Consider the following 20810-nt stretch of genomic DNA (forward strand, 5'->3'; position numbering starts at 1 on the left):
GGGATTTCAGCTGTTGCATCAACACATTTATTTACGCGGTGACTCAGTCAAAATTTAGGGAGCAGGTGATCAGCGCGGTGAAATATCCGGTCTCCTCGGTGCTTCAGTTGATTAATAAAGCCGCGTCCTGAGCACAAGCCAGAGGCGGCCGCAGTGTCTCCAGTCCGGGCTGTGGCTCCTCACAATCACCGCCTGATCTCCCAGATATTAATCCCGGGCGGATTGTTCCATCGACCGGCAGGTACGGGACATTAGGATAGTGTGTCGGGGGTGGGGGGGGGATAAGCAAAACATCGTTCTGGAGACTGATTACAGTCCTTCATTAGGCCCGCCAGATGTCAGTCACAGAACTACTGCAGAATGCGCACATCCATTAGTCTGTGGATATGTCCATCTAATCCGATTCCGCCTACCAACCTCACAGTCCGACGTTACAAGACGGCTGCGGTCTAGTCTGATGCTGGTTGGCTAATCCAATGACAATCACAACAGTCTCCGCCTTCCCATTTAATGATTGGCCAACGTGTTGAAGTAGGGCGGGCTTTGCATAAACGGCGATTGACACTCCAAATTAAAGTCGCATTTACGCGACTACTGAACTGCGGTGTGGTGTAGAGAATTGGGAAACAACGCTTACTAAAAGCTAAATTACCCCCCCAAATCCCCATAGATTGTACGTAATGAAACACAGTATCGCAAATTAAATTAAAGACACTCCCATAATTTGAGAAATTTTTCAAATGAAAGCTTTCAAACAACAAAGATTGTAGTGAAGCTGCATTTGATTTCCTTCTGCCTGATATGCTTCACCCTGAAATAGTATCTGTTCAACTGTTTCAAATGACAAAACCGACAAGACTCGGAATCATGTGTTCCAAAAAGATAGAAGAAATACTCAATCGTACAATACACAATTCTCAGTCGTTTCAATATAATTTCCCCCCCCCTTATTGTTTTATCCCTTTTCCAATAGACCTAACTGTGATGTATTCTGCAAAGTTGTCTCCTCCCATGCCCATTATCCCAGCAGACCTGCAATTCTTACCACACCATCCCCTTAACTTCTGCTTTGCTTGGTGGAAGGTCTTTATCCACAGTTGAAATTTGAACAGCTTTTGTAACTAAAGCTCTAAGTGCAAGAATCCATAACAAGTGGACATAGAAACCAATACTCTGTATGAAATAATGTTTGATCAATTTCCAATAGTAAATCTGACTGACTGCTAGAGTAACCTGTTTTAAGACTCATCAAATTCGAAAAGGTATTGAACACTTTACATAGTCAAATTTCCTCCACCCACTGTAATTCTATTTTATATACTGATAAATGATTGGTAAGTTGTTTATTTATCGTTACCTGTAGTTCAGGCACAACAAACAGCTACATCAACATTCATAGTTGACCTATACTTTGATTCTTCTGTAAGAATGGTAACAGATCATGATAATTTTGCTTCATAAACTGAGAACCAACAGACTCTCAGGCATAACAGAATGCTTTGACTTTATTAAACTGTGTAACCTGAGACCAACTAGTCATAGGGAGAAGATGGTGTTTCAGAGAACGTGACAGTGAGCATTTGCGTAATCCAACAATCCCATTTTCCCAGCGTGATAAGATCCCAGCCTCCTAAAACTAAAAACACTCTTCCTGTGATGCTCCCAACAGTTCTCTTACACAACTGCAACAGGATGATCATTTCATTGTCCAGTCAACTTAATCCAGTGTGTTAACATTAACTGCAATCTCCACAATTGATTAGATTAGATTGGATTAGATCAACTTTATTGCCATTGTGCCGAGTACAGATGCAAAGCCAATGAGATGCAGTTAACATCTGACCAGAAATGCAAAGAAGTGTTATTTTCAAAATAGCTGCAAATAAAAAAGTGCTACAGCACACAAATATAACAGTACTGAGACAGTACAACATGGATGTAATACTGCTTAGCGCTGTGATGAGAGGTTCAGCAGTGTCACAGCCTCAGGGAAGAAGCTCTTCCTGTGTCTGCTGGTGCGGGAGTGGAGGCTCCTGGAGCGCCTACCGGATGGGAGGAGAGTAAAAAGTCCATAGTTAGGGTGAGATGCATCCTTGATAATGCTTTTCACTCTGCCCAGGCAGCGTTTATGGTAGATGTTCTCAACGGTGAGCAATTGGGTGCCGATAATCCGCTGGGCAGTTTTCACCACACGCTGGAGTGCTTTGCGGTCCGAAACGGTACAACTGCCATACGACACTAAGATACATTCGGTGATTATGCTCTCAATGGTACAGTGGTAAAAGTCCATCAGTATCCTGGGACAGAGGTGAGCTTTCTTGATGCTCCACAGGAAATAAAGGCGCTGTTGCGCCTTTTTCATCAGGATGGCGGAGTTCAGGGACCAGGTGAGATCCTCGGAAATGTGGACACCAAGCAATTTTAAGCTTGATACATGGTCCATTACAGTTCCGTTGATGTAGATGGGGATGTGAGTGTGACTCTTAGCATGCCTGAAGTCCACAATTATCTCCTTTGTCTCCTGGGTGTTAAGGGCCAGATTGTTGTCGGCACACCATGAGGCCATGTGCTGGACCTCGTCTCTGTAGCCCGTCTTGTCATCCCCTCTGATCAGGCCAACCACCGTGGTGTCATCTGTGAAGTCGATTATGGAGTTAGAACCATGTAGAGGAACGCAGTCATAGGTTTCAGTCGAAGCAAGCAGCTGGGAAGAAGAGAGTGAAGAAATCGGGTAAAAAAAAGTCATTTTTTTTAAACACTGCTCGGGGAGAAGGGTCTGCACTGCGCAGGCGCGTGACGTAGCGTGCCAAGGTTTAAAAGCAGACCACCATATACAACGGCCATCGCCGGAGTGGACTGAGTCAGAGTGGGACGGCTTTGGCTCAACAGGCTTCGGCGAGAACAGGCAGAGGCCAGGGTAGGTTCTGGCAAGTTTCTTTGTTCAGATTGTTGGAGTAGAGAGAATGGCAGGCAGGATGTTGGAATGCTCCTCTTGCAGGATGTGGGAAGTCAGGGAGCCCTCCGGTGTCCCTGACAACGACACCTGCAAGAAGTGCATCCAGCTGCAGCTCCTAACAAACCGCGTTAGGGAACTGGAGCAGGAGCTGGATACCTGCGGATCATTCAGGACAATGAGGAGAGTAGAGATAGTAGCTACAGGGAGGTAGTTACGCCAAAGGAGCAGAGGACAGGAAATTGGGTCACTATGAGGCGAGGGAAGAGGAAAGGGCAGGCAGAGCAGGGTTCCCCGGTGGCCATTCCCCTCAACAACAAGTACACCGCATTGGATACTGTTGGGGGGGGATGACTTACCTGGGACTAGCTGCAGTAGCCGGATCTGTGGCACTGAGTCTGGCTCTGCAGTGCAGAAGGGAGGGTGGAAAAAGAGGACAGCGGTAGTGATAGGGGACTCGATAGTTAGCGGTGCAGATAGGAGGTTCTATGGTCGTGACAGAGAATCCAGGATGGTTTGTTGCCTCCCGGGTGCCAGGGTCAAGGATGTCTCTCATCGCTTGCATGACATTCTGAAGTGGGAGGGTGATCAGCCAAATGTTGTGGTGCACATCGGTACCAATGACATAGCAAGGAAGAGTGAGGAAGTCCTGGAGAGTGAGTATGGAGAGCTTGGTAGGAAGTTGAAAAGCAGGAGCTCAAGGGTGGTAATCTCAGGATTGCTACCTGTGCTACGTGCCAGTGAGGGTAGGAATAGGATGCTCTGGAGGATGAACAAGTGGCTAAGGAAATGCTGTAGGGGGCAGGGTTTCAGATTTCAGGATCATTGGGACCTCTTCTGGGGCAGGTGGGACCTGTACAAGAGAGACGGGTTACACTTGAACTACAAGGGGACCAATATCCTTTCAGGGAGATTTGTTAATGCTATTGGGGAGGCTTTAAACTAGATTTGCAGGGGGATGGGAACCAGAGTGCCAGAGCTGACAGTGTGGCTGGGGTGAAAATAAATGTTAAAAGTTCAAGCAAATCCGCTAATAGAAAGGTTGTGAGTGGTGGTAAAAATCTTCTGCGGTGTATATATTTCAATGCTAGGAGTATTGCGGGGAAGGTGGATGAGTTGAGGGCGTGGATTGACACATGGAATTATGATGTTATAGCAATTAGTGAAACTTGGCTACAGGAGGGGCAGGACTGGCAGCTTAATATTCCAGGGTTCCAATGTTTCAGATGTGATCGAGGCAGAGGAATGAATGGTGGGGGAGTAGCATTGCTTGTTCGGGAAAATATTACAGCAGTGCTCTGGCAGGACAGATTAGAGGGCTTGTCTACTGAGTCCTTATGGGTGGAGCTGAGAAACAGGAAAGGTATGGCCAGATTAGGGGGATTGTATTACAGACCACCCAATAGTCAACGAGAATTGAAAGAGTAAATCTGCAGAGAGATAGCAGACAACTGCAGGAAACATAAAGTTGTTGTGGTAGGGGATTTTAATTTTCCATACATTGATTGGGACTCCCATACTGTTAGGGGTCTAGATAGTTTAGAGTTTGTAAAATATGTTCAGGAAAGTTTTCTAAATCAGTATATAGAGGGACCAACTAGAGGGGATGCATTATTGGATCTCCTGTTAGGAAACGAGTTAGGACAGGTGACGGAAGTCTGTGTAGGGGAGCGGTTTGGTTCCAGTGATCATAACACCATTAGTTTCAACTTGATCATGGACAAGGATAGATCTGGTCCTAGCGTTGAGTTTCTGAACTGGAAGAAGGCCAAATTTGAAGAAATGAGAAAGGATCGAAAAAGTGTGGATTGGGACAGGTTGTTCTCTGGCAAGGATGTGATTGGTAGGTGGGAAGCCTTAAAAGGAGAAATTTTGAGAGTGCAGAGTTTGTATGTTCCTGTCAGGATTAAAAGCAAAATGAATAGGAATAAGGAACGTTGGTTCTCAAGGGATATTGCAACTCTGATAAAGAAGAAGAGGGAGTTGTATGACATGTATAGGAAACAGGGAGTAAATAAGGTGCTTGAGGAGTATAAGAAGTGCAAGAAAATACTTAAGAAAGAAATCAGGAGGGCTAAAAGAAGACATGAAGTTGCCTTGGCAGTCAAAGTGAAGGATAATCCAAAGAGCTTTTACAGGTATATTAAGAGCAAAAGGATTGTAAGGGATAAAATTGGTCCTCTTGAAGATCAGAGTGGTCTTTTATGTGTGGAACCAAAGGAAATGGGGGAGATCTTAAATCGCTTTTTTGCGTCTGTATTTACTAAGGAAGCTGGCATGAAGTCTATGGAATTAAGGGAAACAAGTAGTGAGATCATGGAAACTGTACAGATTGAAAAGGAGGAGGTGCTTGCTGTCTTGAGGAAAATTAAAGTGGATAAATCCTCAGGACCTGACAGGGTGTTCCCTTGGACTTTGAAGGAGACTAGTGTTGAAATTGCAGGGGCCCTGGCAGAAATATTTAAAATGTCGCTGTCTACAGGTGAGGTGCCGGAGGATTGGAGAGTAGCTCATGTTGTTCCGTTGTTTAAAAAAGCATCGAAAAGTAATCCGGGTAATTATAGGCCGGTAAGTTTAGCGTCGGTAGTAGGTAAGTTATTGGAAGGAGTACTCAGAGACAGAATCTACAAGCATTTGGATAGACAGGGACTTATTAGGGAGAGTCAACATGGCTTTGTGCGTGGTAGGTCATGTTTGACCAATCTATTGGTGTTTTTCAAGGAGGTTACCAGGAAAGTGGATGAAGGGAAGGCAGTGGATATCCTCTACATGGACTTCAGTAAGGCCTTTGACAAGGTCCCGCATGGGAGGTTAGTTAGGAAAATTCAGTCGCTAGGTATACATGGAGAGGTGGTAAATTGGATTAGATATTCGCTCGATGGAAGAAGCCAGAGAGTGGTGGTAGAGAATTGCTTCTCCGAGTGGAGGCCTGTGACTAGTGGTGTGCCACAGGGATCAGTGCTGGGTCCATTGTTATTTGTCATCTATATCAATGATCTGGATGATAATGTGGTAAATTGGATCAGCAAATTTGCTGATGATACAAAGATTGGAGGTGTAGTAGACAGTGAGGAAGGTTTTCAGAGCCTGCAGAGGGACTTGGAACAGCTGGAAAAATGGGCTGAAAAATGGCAGATGGAGCTTAATACAGACAAGTGTGAGGTATTGCACGTTGGAAGGACAAACCAAGGTAGAACATACAGGGTTAATGGTAAGGCACTGAGGAGTACAGTAGAACAGAGGGATCTGGGAATACAGATACAAAATTCCCTAAAAGTGGCGTCATAGGTAGATAGGGTCATAAAGAGAGCTTTTGGTACATTGGCATTTATTAATCAAATTATTGAGTATAAGAGCTGGAATGTTATGATGAGGTTGTATAAGGCATTGGTGAGGCCGAATCTGGAGTATTATGTTCAGTTTTGGTCACCAATTTACAGAAGGATATAAATAAGGTTGAAAGAGTGCAGAGAAGGTTTACAAGGATGTTGCCAGGACTTGAAAAACTCAGTTACAGAGAAAGGTTGAATAGGTTGGGACTTTATTCCCTGGAGCGTAGAAGAATGAGGGGAGATTTGATAGAGGTGTATAAAATTATGATGGGTATAGATAGAGTGAATGCAAGCAGGCTTTTTCCACTGAGGCACAGGGAGAAAAAAAACAGAGGAGATGGGTTAAGGGTGAGGGGGGAAAAGTTTAAAGGGAACATTATTGGGGGCTTCTTCACACAGAGAGTGGTGGGGGTATGGAATGAGCTGCCAGACGAGGTGGTAAATGCGGGTTCTTTTTTAACATTTAAGAATTTTTTGGATAGATACACAGATGGGAGGTGTATGGAGGGATATGGTCCATGTGCAGGTCAGTGGGACTAGGCAGAAAATGGTTTGGCACAGCCAAGAAGGGCCAAAAGGCCTGTTTCTGTGCTGTAGTTTTTCTATGGTTTCTATTTGTCGGAGCTGTTGGGGAGGGTGTAAACTGACTTGGCAGGGCGGGGTGGGAATCGGAGTGAAAAGACTCAGATTAAGATGGGTGGTAAACAAGTGAAAGCAGCGTGCAGTCAGACTGTCAGGAAGGACAGGCAGGTGTTGGGACTTAGATGCAGCCAACAAACCATTAGGGATGCAAAATCAGAAAGGATACAGTACTCAAGGTGCTGTATCTAAATGCACGTAGTATAGGAAGTAAGGTGGATGATCTTGTTGCAATATTACAGATTGCCCGGTGTGATGTTGTGGCCATCACTGAATGGTGGCTGAAGGATGGTTATAGTTGGGAGCAGAATGTCCCAGTTTACACGTTATATTGGAAGGTTGGCAGAGGGGGTGATGTGGCTCTACCGGTAAAGAATGACAACAAATCAGTGGAAAATGAGACATGGAGTCAGAAGATGTTGAATCATTGTAGATTGAGTTAAGAAACTGCAAGGTTAAAAGGACATTGATGGCAGATATATACAGGCCCCCCAACAAAGCAAAGGTTAGTGGGAAGGTAGACAATTGGAACAGTTTTAAAAACCTACAGAGAGCAATTAAAAAATAATTAGAAGGGAAAAGATGAAATCTGAAACCAAACTAGCAAATGATAACAAAGTGGAGAGGAAGAGTTTTCTCAAGTATGTTAAAAACAAAAGAGAAATGACAGTGGACATAGGACCGCTAGAAAATGAGGCAGGAGAAATAATAACAGGGGACAAGGAGATGGCTGATGAACTAAATGAGTATTTTGTGTCAGTTTTCACTGTGGAAGACACTAGCAGTGTGCCTGATGTTGTAATGTGTGAAGGAAGAGAAGTGGGTGCAGTTGCTGTTTCAAGAGAAAAGCTGCTCAAAAAGCTGAAAGACCTAAAGGTACGCAAGTCTCCCGGACCAGAGGAACTGCACCCTAGGGTTCTGAAAGAGGTAGCACCAGAGATTGTTGTGGAATTAGAAGTGATCTCTCAAAAATCAATGGACTCTGGCATGGTGCCAGAGGACTGGAAAATTGCACATGTTACTCCACTCTTCAAGACAGGAGGAAGGCAGCAGAAAGGAAATTATAGACCAGTTAGCCTGGCCTCAGTGGTTGGGAAAATGTTAGAGTCAATTGTTAAGGATGAGCTGATAGAGTACTTGGTGACACAGGACAAGATGGTACAAAGTCAGAATGGTTTCCTTCAGGGAAAATCTTACCTGACAAAACTGTTGGAATTCTTTAAGGAGATTACAAGTAGGATAGATAAAGGGGATGCAGTGGATGTTGTGTATTGGGACTTCCAGAAGGCCTTTGACAAGGTGCCACACATGAGGCTGCTTACCAAGTTAAGAGCCTATGGTATAACAGTAAAGTTACTAACATGGTTGGAGCATTGGCTGATTGGTAGGAGGCAGCAAGTGGGAATAAAAAGATCAGTTTCTGGTTGGCTGCCAGTGACTAGTGGTGCTCCGCAGGGGTCGGTTTTGAGACCACTTATTTTATTCTGTATATTAATGATTTAGATGATGGAATAGATGGCTTTGTTTCCAAGTTTGCAGATGACACGGAGATTGGTGGAGGGGCTGGTACTGTTGAGGAATCAGGTAGGATGCAGAAGGACTTAGACAGATTGGGAGAATGGGCAAGAAAGTGGCAAATTAAATACAATGTTGTAAAATACCTGGTCAGGCACTTTGGCAGTAGAAATAAACGTGTGGAATATTTTCTAAATGGGGATAAAATCCAAGAATCTGAGCTGCACTTGGACTTGGGAGTCCTTGTGCAGAACACCCTGAAGGTTAACTTGCAGGTTGAGTTGGTTCGGTGATGAGGAAGGCAAATGCCATCTGAGCATTCATTTCAAGAGGTCTAGAATACTAGAGCAAGGAGGTGATGCTGAGGATTTATAAGGCACTGGTGAGGCCTCACCTTGAGTATTGTGAACATTTTTGGCCCCCTCATCTGAGAAAAGATGTGCTGGCATTGGAGAAGGTCTAGAGGAGGTTCACAAGGATGATTCCAGGAATGAAAGGGTTATCATACGAGGAATGTTTGATGGTTCTGGGTCTGTACTTGCGGGAATTCAGAAGGATGAGGTGTGGGGGGGGATCTCATTGAAACCTTTAGAATGTTGAAAGGCCAAGACAGTAGATATAGAAAGGATGTTTCCCATGCTGGGAGTGTCCAGGACAAGAGGGCACAGCCTCAGAATAGAGGGGCACCCTTTCAAAACAGAGATGCGAAGAAATTTCTTTCAGCAAAGGGTGGTGAATTTGTGGAATTTGTTGCCACATGAAGCTGTGAAGGCCAGGTCGTTGGGTGTATTTAATGCAGAGATTGACAGCTTCTTGTTTGGACATGACAGCAAAGGTTACAGACAGAAGGCCAGGTTCTGGGATTGAGGAGGAGATTTTAAAAAAGGATCAGCCATGATTGAATGGTGGAGCAGACTCGATGGGCCAAATGGCCTAATTTTGCTCTTGTGTCTTATGGTTCTTATACTGTACCTGGACTTTCAGAGAGCCTTTGATAAAGTTCCACATAGGAGATTAGTGGGCAAAATTAGGGCACATGGTATTGGGGGCAGAGTACTGACATGGATTGAAAATTGGCTGGCTGACAGAAAACAACTAGTAGCGATTAACGGGTCCCTTTCGGAATGGCAGGCGGTGACCAGTGGGGTACTGCAGGGTTCAGTGCTGGGACTGCAGCTGTTCACAATATATATTAATGATTTAGATGAGGGAATTAAAAGTAACATTAGCAAATTTTCCGATGACACAAAGCTGGGTGGCAGTGTGAAATGTGAGGAGGATGTTATGAGAATGCAAGGTGATTTGGACAGGCTGGGTGAGTGGGCAGATGCAGTTTAATGTGGATAAATGTGAGGTTATCCACTTTGGTGGTAAGAACGGGAAGGCAGATTATTATCTAAATGGAGTCAAGTTAGGAAAAGGGGAAGCACAACGAGATCGAGGTGTTCTTGTACATCAGTCACTGAAAGCAAGCATGCAAGTACAGCAGGCAGTGAAGAAAGCTAATGGCATGCTCTCCTTCATAACAAGGGGAATTGAGTATAAGAGCAAAGAGGTCCTTCTGCAGCTGTACAGGGCCCCAGTGAGACCACACCTGGAGTACTATGTACAGTTTTGGTCTCCAAATTTGAGGAAGGACATTCTTGCTATTGAGGGAGTGCAGCGTGGGTTCACAAGGTTAATTCCCGGGATGCCGGGACTGTCATATGTTGAAAGATTGGAGCGACTGGGCTTGTATTCTCTGGAATTTAGAAAGCTGAGAGGGGATCTTATTGAAACATATACGATTATTAAGGGATTGGATACGCTGCAGGCAGGAAGCATGTTCCCGCTGATGGGTGAGTCCAGAACCAAGAGGCCACGGATTAAGAATTAGGGGTAGGCCATTTAGAACGGAGTTGAGGACAAACTTTTTCACCCAGAGAGTTGTGGATAAATGGAATGCTCTGCCCCAGAAGGCCAAGTCTCTGGATGCTTTCAAAAAAGAGATGGATAGAGCTCTTAAAGATAGTGGAATCAAAGGTTATGGGGATAAGGTAGGAACTGGATACCGATAGTGGATGATCAGCCATGATCACAGTGAATGGCGGTGCTGACTCGAAGGGCCGAATGGCCTACTCCTGCAGCTATTGTCTAATGGACTATTTTCTAAATGGAGAGAAAATTCAAAAACTGAGATGCAAAGGGATTTGGGAGTCCCTGTGCAGGACTCCCTGAAGGTTAATTTGCAGGAGGCTGTGGTGAGGAAGGCATATGTGTTGTCACCATTCATTTGAAGAGGACGAGACTACAAATGCAAAGATGTAATGTTGAGTCTTTATAAAGCACTGGTGAGGCTCACTTGGAGTACTGAGAGCAGTTTTGTGTCCCTTATCTTGGAAAGGGTGAGCTGAAACTGGAAAGGGTTCAAATGCGGTTCATGAAAATGATTCCAGGATTAAATGGCTTGTTATATGAAAATTGCTCGATGGCTCTGGGCCTGAATTCACTGGAATTCAGAAGACTGAAGGGTACCCTAATTGAAACCTATTGAATACTGAAGGACTGTGATGGAGTGAATGTGGAGAAGGTGTTTCCTCTGGTGGGCGGGTCGAAGACCAGAGGACATAGCCTCAATATAGAGGGGTTCCTTTTGGAGCGGAGATGAGGAGGAATTTCTGCAGCAGAGAGAACTGAGTCTGTGGAAATCTTTGCCCAAGGCAGCTTGGGAGGCCAAGTCATTATGTATATTGAAGACAGAGGTTGATTGATTTTTGATTGGTCAGGGCATGACGGGATACGGGGTGGAGGGTGCGGCAGGAGATACTGTAGCTGCAGACAGGAAAAATTGATCAGTCATGATGAAATGGTTAAACAGACATGATAGGGAAAATGGTCTCATGGTCTAATACAAGAATAAAGATCTCCTCTGAAGGTATGTGGGGTCCTGTTGAGGGCCAACATGGAACACTGTACACAGGTCTGGTCTCCTTCCCAGAGACAGTCTATGGGATAAAGGGAATGAAGGATTTTCCCAGATTGATTTCAGGGATGTGGTAGTGTCCTCAGGGAGATTACACTGACTGGGCCTGTCTCAAAACTAGAGAAATGAGAGGTGGTCTGACTGAGACAGACACAGTTTCACAGGGTTTTGACAGGGTGCGGAGAAATTTCCTCACTCAGATTGTGGTGAATATTTGGAATTTTCTTCACAAGTTTTCTAAATTCAAAAGGCCAAATTTAAGGGCTCTGCGATGCTGGGGACGTTGCAGGAAAGTGGCGCTGAGGTCAAAGATCGGCTGTATTCTGAGGAAAGGGTAGGACAGGCGCAACGGGCCGAATTACCACGTCTGCTCCTGTTTCTTATTTTCTAAAGCACGAGTTTACCTTTGTGCCTTGTTCTCCCTTGGCCTTCAGCCATTCGGATTGCACAGGGGAGCGGTGAGAGCTCCGGAGATCCATCGGCAGCCGCTGCGGGGCAGCTCCCGTCTCCCAGCAGCAGGAGGCGAGTCCAGACAACAGGCCCCGATCCTCGGCGGGGAAAGGCCGGGCGCCCTCCGTGTAGCTGAAACATCTCACGGAATCTCCGCCAGTCTCTTCAGCTCTGCCTTCGAAAGGATTCAGGACCCGCCGGTGTTGCAGCCGAAACCCGAGGCGCAGCTCCCAGTCTCCGGCCTCACTCGGTCCCGGTTCCGGACTCCGGCCCGCTTCCAGCGCTCAGCGTCCCGCCCACTGACACCCCTCAGCCAATGAGAGCATCCTTCTCCCAGCAGTGATCGCTGATTGGCTGAGAGTTTGTCAGAGAACGGGCTGCTACTGGGAGCTGGAGATGTCAGTCTCAGTTCGTTTTCAGAATCAAAGGAAGTTCCCCGAAACTCAAATTTAAAAGTAAATTTTATTATCCGAGTACATATAAATCACCACGTACAACCCCAAGAATCATTTTCCTGCAGACATACTTAGAAAAAGTATAGAATAGTAACCACAGCAAAATCAGGCAGTGAAAGATCAACCAGAGTGCTGAAGGTAACAAACTGTGAAAATGCAAATATAAATAAATATCGATAAATAACGAGAACATGAAATAACCTCAGCGTCTGCTGATGGATCTCTGGAGCTCTCACCGCTCCCCTGTGCAATCCGACAGGCTGAAGGCCAAGGGAGAACAAGACGCAAAGGTAAACTCGTGCTTTAGAAAATAAGAAACAGGAGCAGGCGTTGCCATTCGGCCCCTTGTGCTGTTCTGCCCCTCACTCAGAACATGGCTGATCTTTGACCTCAGCGCCACTTTCCTTCAACGTTCCGAACTTCGCCGAGCCCCGAAATTTGTCGTTTGAATTTAGAATCCTTGCGGAGAAAATTCAAAAGATTCACCGCGCTCTGTGTGAGGAAATTTCTCCTCATCTCAGTCCTGCCGAGGTGACTTCGGATTTTGAGTCTGTGACCCCTGGTTCCACACCCCAGCCGGGGAGAAACATCATTCCTGCCCCTACACTGCAAATACCCTGTGAGACTGTGTCTGTCTCAGTCAGGAAGCTTCTCCATGTGAACCTTGTGATAATGATGTTGGTTACAGTTCTTTCAGACCAGCAGCTTTGACCACAAAAACATCAGACAGTGGTCAGCACGGAATGTCCTGCAGTTACTGCAGGAGAAGGACTGGATGGACACAGTGGAGTGGTTCCCTGAGCAGACAGTCCAGACCATCTGGCAGAATACCTCATCACCAGATCTCACCAACAGGCACCAAGACCTTACCTGTCTGGCGGCGAGAGGGGCCTCCCTTTCTGATCCTTGCTGCGTGCCCGGAGATCACTCCCACAGCGCGCTGCCCCGAGATTACTGCAGTGGAGACGAGACGGTCACTCAGCTCTTTGCGGACTGTGGGCTGGTGAAGATGTGTGGAGAAAGATGCAAGGGCCTGTGTCACAGCAGCTGCGTGACAGAAGGGTCACTGATCTTCGGGCTGTTCCCTGGACACACAGAAAGACGGACATCAAGTGCTGCTGGCAGATCATCATCTTGGTGGAAGACCCCCAAAGCCTGTTGGTCTGTCATCACATCGAGATGTCCGTAGAGCTGATGTTCCCAACCTGGGGTCCACGGTTAATGACATTGATCCATGGCATGGAAAATGTTGGGAACCCCTGTCGTACAGGAATGTTGCCGACCGGCACTTTCCAGGCTGCAGGGACACCATTGAAACTACAGGGTCCCCCTGCTCCTGGACAGGGAGGGGCCGGGTTGGCTGAGGAAGCTTCTCAATTATTGTCGTAGTGAAACACCCCGGGGGCACATGAGCGACAACAGTCCTATCGGTTTTATCGAATGTAAAATAGCACTAAATACCCCACTGACAAAGAATGTAAAATCACTGGGTAAAGGCACTGCACGATTTATCCCTGTGAATATCTATATGGACTTTAGTCACCATAATAATATTCAACTTCTGGGCTGAGTCAGGGAGACCGGGCCTTCCATTGCAGCCGGGATGGACATGCGTTAAATCACGAAGTTTCTCTCACGAAGGGCTGTTGAAATCAGGATGTTACCGAAAAAATAATGTTTTGCTCCCTGTGACGTAGAATGTCCGGTCCTGTGCTTTTTTCCCCCTGTAGTCACAGGTCGGTCATTACCACTTCATCTGTCTCCTCAAAGCACAATATGCTCTCCATAACCCCATTTTCATGGCATTAACTAATTTAATAGTTGCTTTCAATATTTGCCACCGTTTTGCACCCAAGCCTTACTCTCTTTAGACCTGGAGAAACAATAAAAAGGAGCTGCTGGAATTACTCATCAGGTCAGGCATTTCGGGTTGAGACAGTCCAGATGAAGGATCCCGACCCGGAAAGTCGATTTTACATTCCCCTCCACAGATGCTGCCTGACCCCCTCAGCTCCTTCAGCATCATATTTCTGACTCGAGATTCCAGCATCTGCAGTCTCTTGTGCCTCTCTTTTCAGAACTTGCCCCTTTCAGTCCTGCCTCAGACTGAACCAGGCTCTTCTCTCCGGCTTCATTTCTGTTCTGCTTCTTCCTTCGCCCATCACGCCTACTGGGGCACAGGCCAACAGCAGCTCTCCAGCGTTCCCTGAAGTATCTGTCGCACTGGGATTACTAGCCCCATGCCCACCATCCTCCTTTTGCAGCCGGGCTTGGGCAGTCCATGGCCAAGTGTTTATTTCCGACCAGTTTATGTGTTTCCGATCTCACCCTGGTGTGGAAATCACAGGCAGTAACGTAATGTTCATTCGCTGAGTCTGCAGCGCCTGTAGTGGACAATCGCGGTACTGCAGGGGATCGGCAGCGTTCTGAATCAGGAAGTGCCAGGAGTTAACATGGCTTCGAAAGGACAGGTCGAGAGTTTGAGCGAGGAGGCAATTTGCCCCGTCTGCCTGGATTTCTTCACAGATCCGGTGTCGCTGGAGTGCGCGCACAACTTCTGTCGCTCTTGTATCACACGGTGTTGGGAAAGGGAGGAGAGAAACTCCTGCCCGGAATGTAGAGAGGAGATTGCTGACCGCACCCTCAGGGTCAATCGGGCCTTGGCAAATCTGGTTGAAAAAATTCGAAATTTAAACCTGAATCCGAAAGGGAAGGAAAGTAAACTTCACTGCGAGGAACATGAGGAAGAACTGAAGCTGTTCTGTGAAACGGACAAGACACTGATCTGTCTGATCTGTGCAGTTGCGCAGGAACACAGAGAGCACCGCTTCCTGCCGATTAAAGAAGCTGTTAAAATCTACAAGGTAAAACTAACCTGAATTTGATACTAACCCCATCGTCAACTGAATCTCCAAAGTGCTACCTACAAACACACGAGCCTCCATAACTAACATATCATTCTCCGCATCTTTCACCATCTCCAACGCGATTCTATCACCAAGCACATCCCACCGCCATGTCACTTCCACAACTCTCCGCTCTCCGTAGAGATAGCTCTCTATGTAACTCCCTTATCCACTCGCTCCGTCCAACTGATCTCCCTCCTGACACCGATACCTGTAAACGGGACAGGTGATACACCTGACTCCCACACCTCCTCCCTCGTCACCATTCAGGGGCCCAAACAGACCGAATTCCTCCCTTTACTTCCATGGCCAATTGTCCTCTCGTGTTAGTTTCCTCCTTCTTCAGCTCTTTGCCTCTTCCACCTGTCCCCTCTCAGCTTCTCACTTCACCACCCTCCCCCACGTTCCCCCTCACGTTGTCTCACCCGTCACCTGTCAGCTGGTTCTCATCCCCAACCTTTTTATTCTGGCTTCTGCCCCATTCCTTCCCAGTCCTAGTGAAGGATCTCATCCCGAAACGTCGACTGTTTTTTTGCCCTGGATACAGTGGCTTGCAAATTTTGGGCACTCCTGGTCAAAATTTCTGTTCCTGTGAATAGCTAAGCGAGTAAAAATGAACAAATTTTGAAAAGGCATGAAGTTAAAGATGACACATTTCTTTAATATTTTAAGCAATAAATGTTTTTATTTCCATCTTTTACAGTTTCAAAATAACAAAAAAGGAAAAGGGCCCGAAGCAAAAGTTTGGGCACCCTGCATGGGCAGTACTTACTAACACCCCCTTTGACAAGTATCACAGCTTGTAAACACTTTCTGTAGCCAGCTGAGTTTTTCATTTCATGTTTGGTTGATTTTTGCACATTCTACCTTGCAAAAGGCTTCAAGTTCTGTGAGATTCTTGGGCCGTCTTGCATGCACTGCTCTTTTGAGTTCTATCCACAGATTCTTGATGATGTTTTGGTCGGGGGAACTGTGAGGGCCATGGCAAAATCTTCAGCTTGCGCCTCTTGAGGTAGTCCATTGTGGATTTTGAGGTGTGTTTAGGTTCATTATCCTGTTGTACAAGCCATCCTCTTTTCAGCTTTTTTACAGACGGTGTGACATTTGCTTCCAGAATTTGCTGGTATTTAATTAAATTCATTTTTCCCTCTACCAGTAAATGTTCCCCAGACCACTGGCTGCAACACAAGCCCAAAACATGATCAGTCCACCCCCGTGCTGAACAGTTGGAGAGGGATTCTTTTCATGAAATCCTGCACCCTCTTTTGCTCCAACATACCTTTGCTCATTGTGGCCAAAAAGTTCTATTTGAAGAGTTCAAAGAACATCCAAACAAGCCTGATGCATTTTGGAAACAAGTCCTGTGGACTGATGAAGTTAAAATAGAACTTCTAGGCCGCAATGTTATTGTTATTTTGAAACCGCAAAATATGGAAATAAAAAAAACATATTTGCTTAGAACATTAAAGAAATCTGTCATCTTTAACTTTATGCATTTTGGAAATCAGTTCATCTTTTACTCGCTTAGCTATTCTCAGTAAAAGAAATTTTGACCGGGGTGCCCAAACTTTTGCATGCCACTGTAGATGCTGAGTTCCTCTGGCATTTTGTGTGCGGTAATCGCGTTTGATCCCCTGTTTCTTTTGTTCTCCCTTTTTTCTATTTCTTACGCTCTCTGACTTTCAGGATCAGCTAAAATCTTCCTTAGACTCTCTCACAAAAAAGAAATCAGACTTCCAGGAAAAGGAGCAGCAACAGAAAGAGAAGATTTCCGGAGTTCGGGTGAGGCTTCCTGAGCGGATTTTCTGATATTACTGTATAGTTTTGCTCCCTTTAATGCAGAATAGCAGAGTATCGCAGCTCTAGTGACTCGGGTTCGATCTTGACCTCTGGTACTGTCCGTGTGGAGTTTGCATGCTCTTCCTGTGACCACGACAGTTTCAGACACATCCCAAGGACATGCTGGATGAATGGTTAATTACAATTAACCCTGTGAAGGTGGGGGAAGTTGTATGTGAATCAGGTAGGAGTTAATAGGTCAATGAGGGAGGTTTCAGGAAAACGTGAGGGAATGGGGTTGACGGGAATGATTCAGAAGCATGAACTTTAATGGACCGAATGGTCACCTTAACGTCATCAGGAAATACAGACAGCAATATAGTAAATTAATCTTCACCTTTCATTCGATAGGAACAGTCACACAGCGTTCAGACCCACATCACGTCTCAGTTTGCAGAACTGCGCCAGATTATCACTGAGAAAGAGCAGAGCTTACTCAGGGATCTCAGGGAGGAAGAGGAGAGGATTCTAAATCGAATGGAAAAAAATATTCGAGAGATTCAAGAGAATATCGGGTGGATTCAGGAGGAAATCTCAAAGTTAAAGGAACAGATGGATCAAAAAGACAGTGTGATATTTCTCAAGGTGAGGGATTATATTTCAATTTGTTCCTGTCAAAGAGCACGAAATGAACAGTGGTATATTTGAAATAAACACAGCACAGTGACCAGTTCTAACAAATCAATTGCCGCTGCAGGCAACCTCACACAGATTGTTATACTTGAATGACGCACCCTCCAATCACTCCAATGATGACGTTCCAAAATGTCTAAGATATGTATTCGATCCTCTATAAGCAACATACAATCTAGAAGCGATGAATCTTAAGTATTATAAATCGTAAGTTAAGCTGCAACATATCGTTCAACAAAGATATGATATCCGTCCGTCCCCAGCTCAAAACTTTTGAGAACAAAGTTCGAATATGTAACTTATTCGGTTCGCTTTTCCCACGCCCCCACTCACATGACGTGTTACCATAATAAACACGTAACACAGAATACACTGCAGACAGAAAACAGGTGCATTGCTCCTACACACAGCATTTACAAATGGCAGTAAACTGTTTCTCACCAGACAATTGATGAAACTATTCAGAGTTGTTGCTGTCCCAGAACTGGACTTCCACAACTTCTGTACATTCCAGGACAGAATGTAATCTGCTCTGAAATTATTTGCTCTGAAAATAACACAGAGTTGCAGACTGTGTCCTTAATTACCTGTTAAATATCCTCTAACTCTCACATTAACACCCAGTTCCAATCACAGGCTGTGAGTGTGTCTGATGTGGTGGGTGTGAGGGTCTCTCTGTCAATCACTGAGAACAAAGAATGTGACCCACACATCAGACTTATCCTCAATATCCGGTTTCCATCAGATTAGGGAAACATTCACTGTTTCTTTACTTTCTCGGATAAACTTCATACAGGATAATATCCCATTCTCCATCATAAACAGGCCATTCGGTCCATTTTCTCCGATCTGCTTCCCTGCTAAACAAACCTCCTCCCACCTACTCACCACACCCAGCAACAGTGCCCGAACTCCCTGGTCCCTCGTGTTCATCCAGTTTCCCCATGACATTCAATCTCTGCTGTTCTGCTTCAATCACTCCTGTGCTTGTGAGTTCCACGTGCTCTTCACTAAATTTCTTATGGGATTTTTTAAGATCCATCTGGAATTTCATCTGCCCATAAATAGATATACTTTCTCCACATGCACACAATCAAATCCATCATTGATCTTCAATTGCTCCATCTTATCACCCTGATGTCTTATCCAGATGAAAATGCGCAACCCGTCCTGTCTTTCCTGTAAGTTTCATCCTCTCAGTAATGATCTAATTTTCAGAAACATTACCTGTAATTTTCCTCGTGGTTCTGTGTTGTTTGTGTGTGTGTGAGTGACTGTGGGAGAGGGAATTTTCAACACCTTGTAATGATTTGGATAAAATTCAGGATGTAGATGGTAAGTCCAAGTCTAATCAGATTTGTGTTTTTATTTATTTCAGGTGGAAACTAGTAGGAACAGGAGGTAGGACATCCTCTTCACTGAAACCCTGTATGGATTTGTAAAATAGTTCAGAATAGCAGTTTATCACCATCAGTTTATTATTTACAGGATTAATGATGATGTCCAGGAATATTCAGTGACAGATGAGACCCTACCAGTGGAAAAATTTGTTCACCCCTATTTGTTGAACACAGTGCTAAGAGAAGCACTTGATGCCATTAATCGAGGTAAAATTTACAAAGATTCATTTCACCTTGTTTATGAAACACAGTTGTTATTATTTAAGGCAAAGATTGGCTGTAATAATGACTGAAGGGGAACTGAAGTCAACCCCACCGACTGGCAAGGGGGGAGGGGGGGCGTCACTGTCACATGGTCAGCTGGAGATGTCAGACCCCTGAACACACCAGCACAGGGTCACAATACAACCAATACACGGGACTGGCCGATGAACCACTGGGTCCTGATCCCAGGCCACTGCACTAACATGCCAAGACATGAGTTTGAATCCTACCACAGGAGATGGGAAATTAATACTGATCTTATGATATTGCAGGGAATAAAAGCGGGCATCAGTGTAGTCACCGGGGTTGTCAGAAAAATACACAAGTCCTTCATGCTCTGTGAGTGCAGACTCTGATTGACGCAGGTCTTCCCCCTTCTGGATTGGCAACTCTCACTGTTGTTCGAGGGAAAAGAGGGGAGCGGTAGTGATTGGGGACTCAGTCGGGGAACAGACAGGAGAATCTGTGGATGTGAACGGGACACCCAAATGGTATGTTGCCTCCTAGTTCCCAGAATCAGGGATGCTTCGGGTCGTGTCTGCAGCATTTTAGTGGGGGGGGGGAGAGGGGGAGAGTCATATATATCGGTATATTTTGGGACCAATGACATTGGAAGTAAAAACAAAGAGGTCCTGAAAATAGAAATTGGAGAGCTTGGTAGAAAGCTCAGAAGCAGTACCTTCAGGTTTATAATTTCTGGATTGCTGCCTGTGCGACGTGCTGGTGAGGGTAGGAGCAGGATAATTTGGCAGATTAAAGCATGCCTGAGAAGCTGGTGCAGGGGGCAGGGCTTCAGGTTTTTGGATCATTGGGATCTTTTCTGCTGGAGAAATGACCTGCTGAAAAGGGATGGGTTGCACCTGGACCCGAGGGAGAACAATATTCTCACAGGGAGGTTTGATAGAGCTGTTGGGGAGGGTTTAAACTAATTTGTTGGGGGGGGGGTGGTTAGGAACGAGTGAAGGGGTAGGATTGATGGTAAAAATGCAAAGATAGTGTGCAGTCAGACTGTCAGATGGGGCAGCCAGATACGAGGACAAAACTGCAGCCAGCTGGGTGAGTATCAGTGCATGAGGGATGCAGAATGAAAAAGGATAGGAAATACAGTACCCAAAGCGTCATATCTCAATGCATGGAGTGTGAGAAATAGGGTGGATGATCTTGTTGCATTATTACAGTTTGTCGGGTATGATGCTGTGGCCATCACTGAATCATGACTGAAGGATGGTTGTACTTGGGAGATGAATGTCCAACGTTACACGTTGCATCAGATGGTTAGGAAGGTAGGCAGAGGGGGTGAAATGGCTCTCCTGGTAAATCAATAGAAAGATGTAACATAGGATTGGAAGATGTTGATTCCTTGTGGGTTGAGTGAAGGAAATTCAGAAGTGAAAATGACACTGATGACAGTCATATACAGGATCCCAACAGTAGCTGGATGTGGACCACAGATTACAACTGG

General features: G+C 45.5%; 2 protein-coding genes across 2 annotated transcripts in view; one reads left to right on the top strand and one right to left on the bottom strand.

Annotated features, from left to right (window-relative positions):
• Positions 1-1759: 1759 nt before the first annotated feature.
• LOC140185353 (uncharacterized) lies at positions 1760-12135 on the bottom strand. Its single transcript, XM_072238736.1, has 2 exons — positions 11806-12135; positions 1760-2704 (listed from the first exon to the last, which is right to left on the bottom strand). The coding sequence occupies exons 1-2, from the start codon at positions 11878-11880 to the stop codon at positions 1949-1951; spliced, it is 831 nt and encodes a 276-aa protein (XP_072094837.1). The 5' UTR covers positions 11881-12135; the 3' UTR covers positions 1760-1948.
• Positions 12136-12692: 557 nt separating this feature from the next.
• LOC140185371 (zinc-binding protein A33-like) overlaps positions 12693-20810 on the top strand; it is a 36980-nt gene continuing 28862 nt past the window's right edge. The window contains exons 1-5 of the mRNA XM_072238754.1: positions 12693-15170; positions 16899-16994; positions 17403-17636; positions 19063-19085; positions 19173-19291. Coding sequence (XP_072094855.1) covers positions 14760-15170; positions 16899-16994; positions 17403-17636; positions 19063-19085; positions 19173-19291 — 883 coding nt within the window. The 5' untranslated portion in view covers positions 12693-14759. The remainder of the gene's footprint in view (positions 15171-16898; positions 16995-17402; positions 17637-19062; positions 19086-19172; positions 19292-20810) is intronic.

This window comes from Mobula birostris, chromosome 20 (assembly GCF_030028105.1).
Source record: "Mobula birostris isolate sMobBir1 chromosome 20, sMobBir1.hap1, whole genome shotgun sequence".
Taxonomy (NCBI): domain Eukaryota; kingdom Metazoa; phylum Chordata; class Chondrichthyes; order Myliobatiformes; family Myliobatidae; genus Mobula; species Mobula birostris.

What these genes read in the sequence shown, in the direction of transcription:
- LOC140185353 (XM_072238736.1), bottom strand. Translation starts at nt 11,880, where the DNA reads ATGGATCTCCGGAGCTCTCACCGCTCCCCTGTGCAATCCGAATGGCTG. An exon ending in AGGGAGAACAAGGCACAAAG is followed by an intron (nt 2,705 to 11,805) that starts GTAAACTCGTGC and finishes TCTTCTTCCCAG; the next exon opens with CTGCTTGCTTCGACTGAAAC.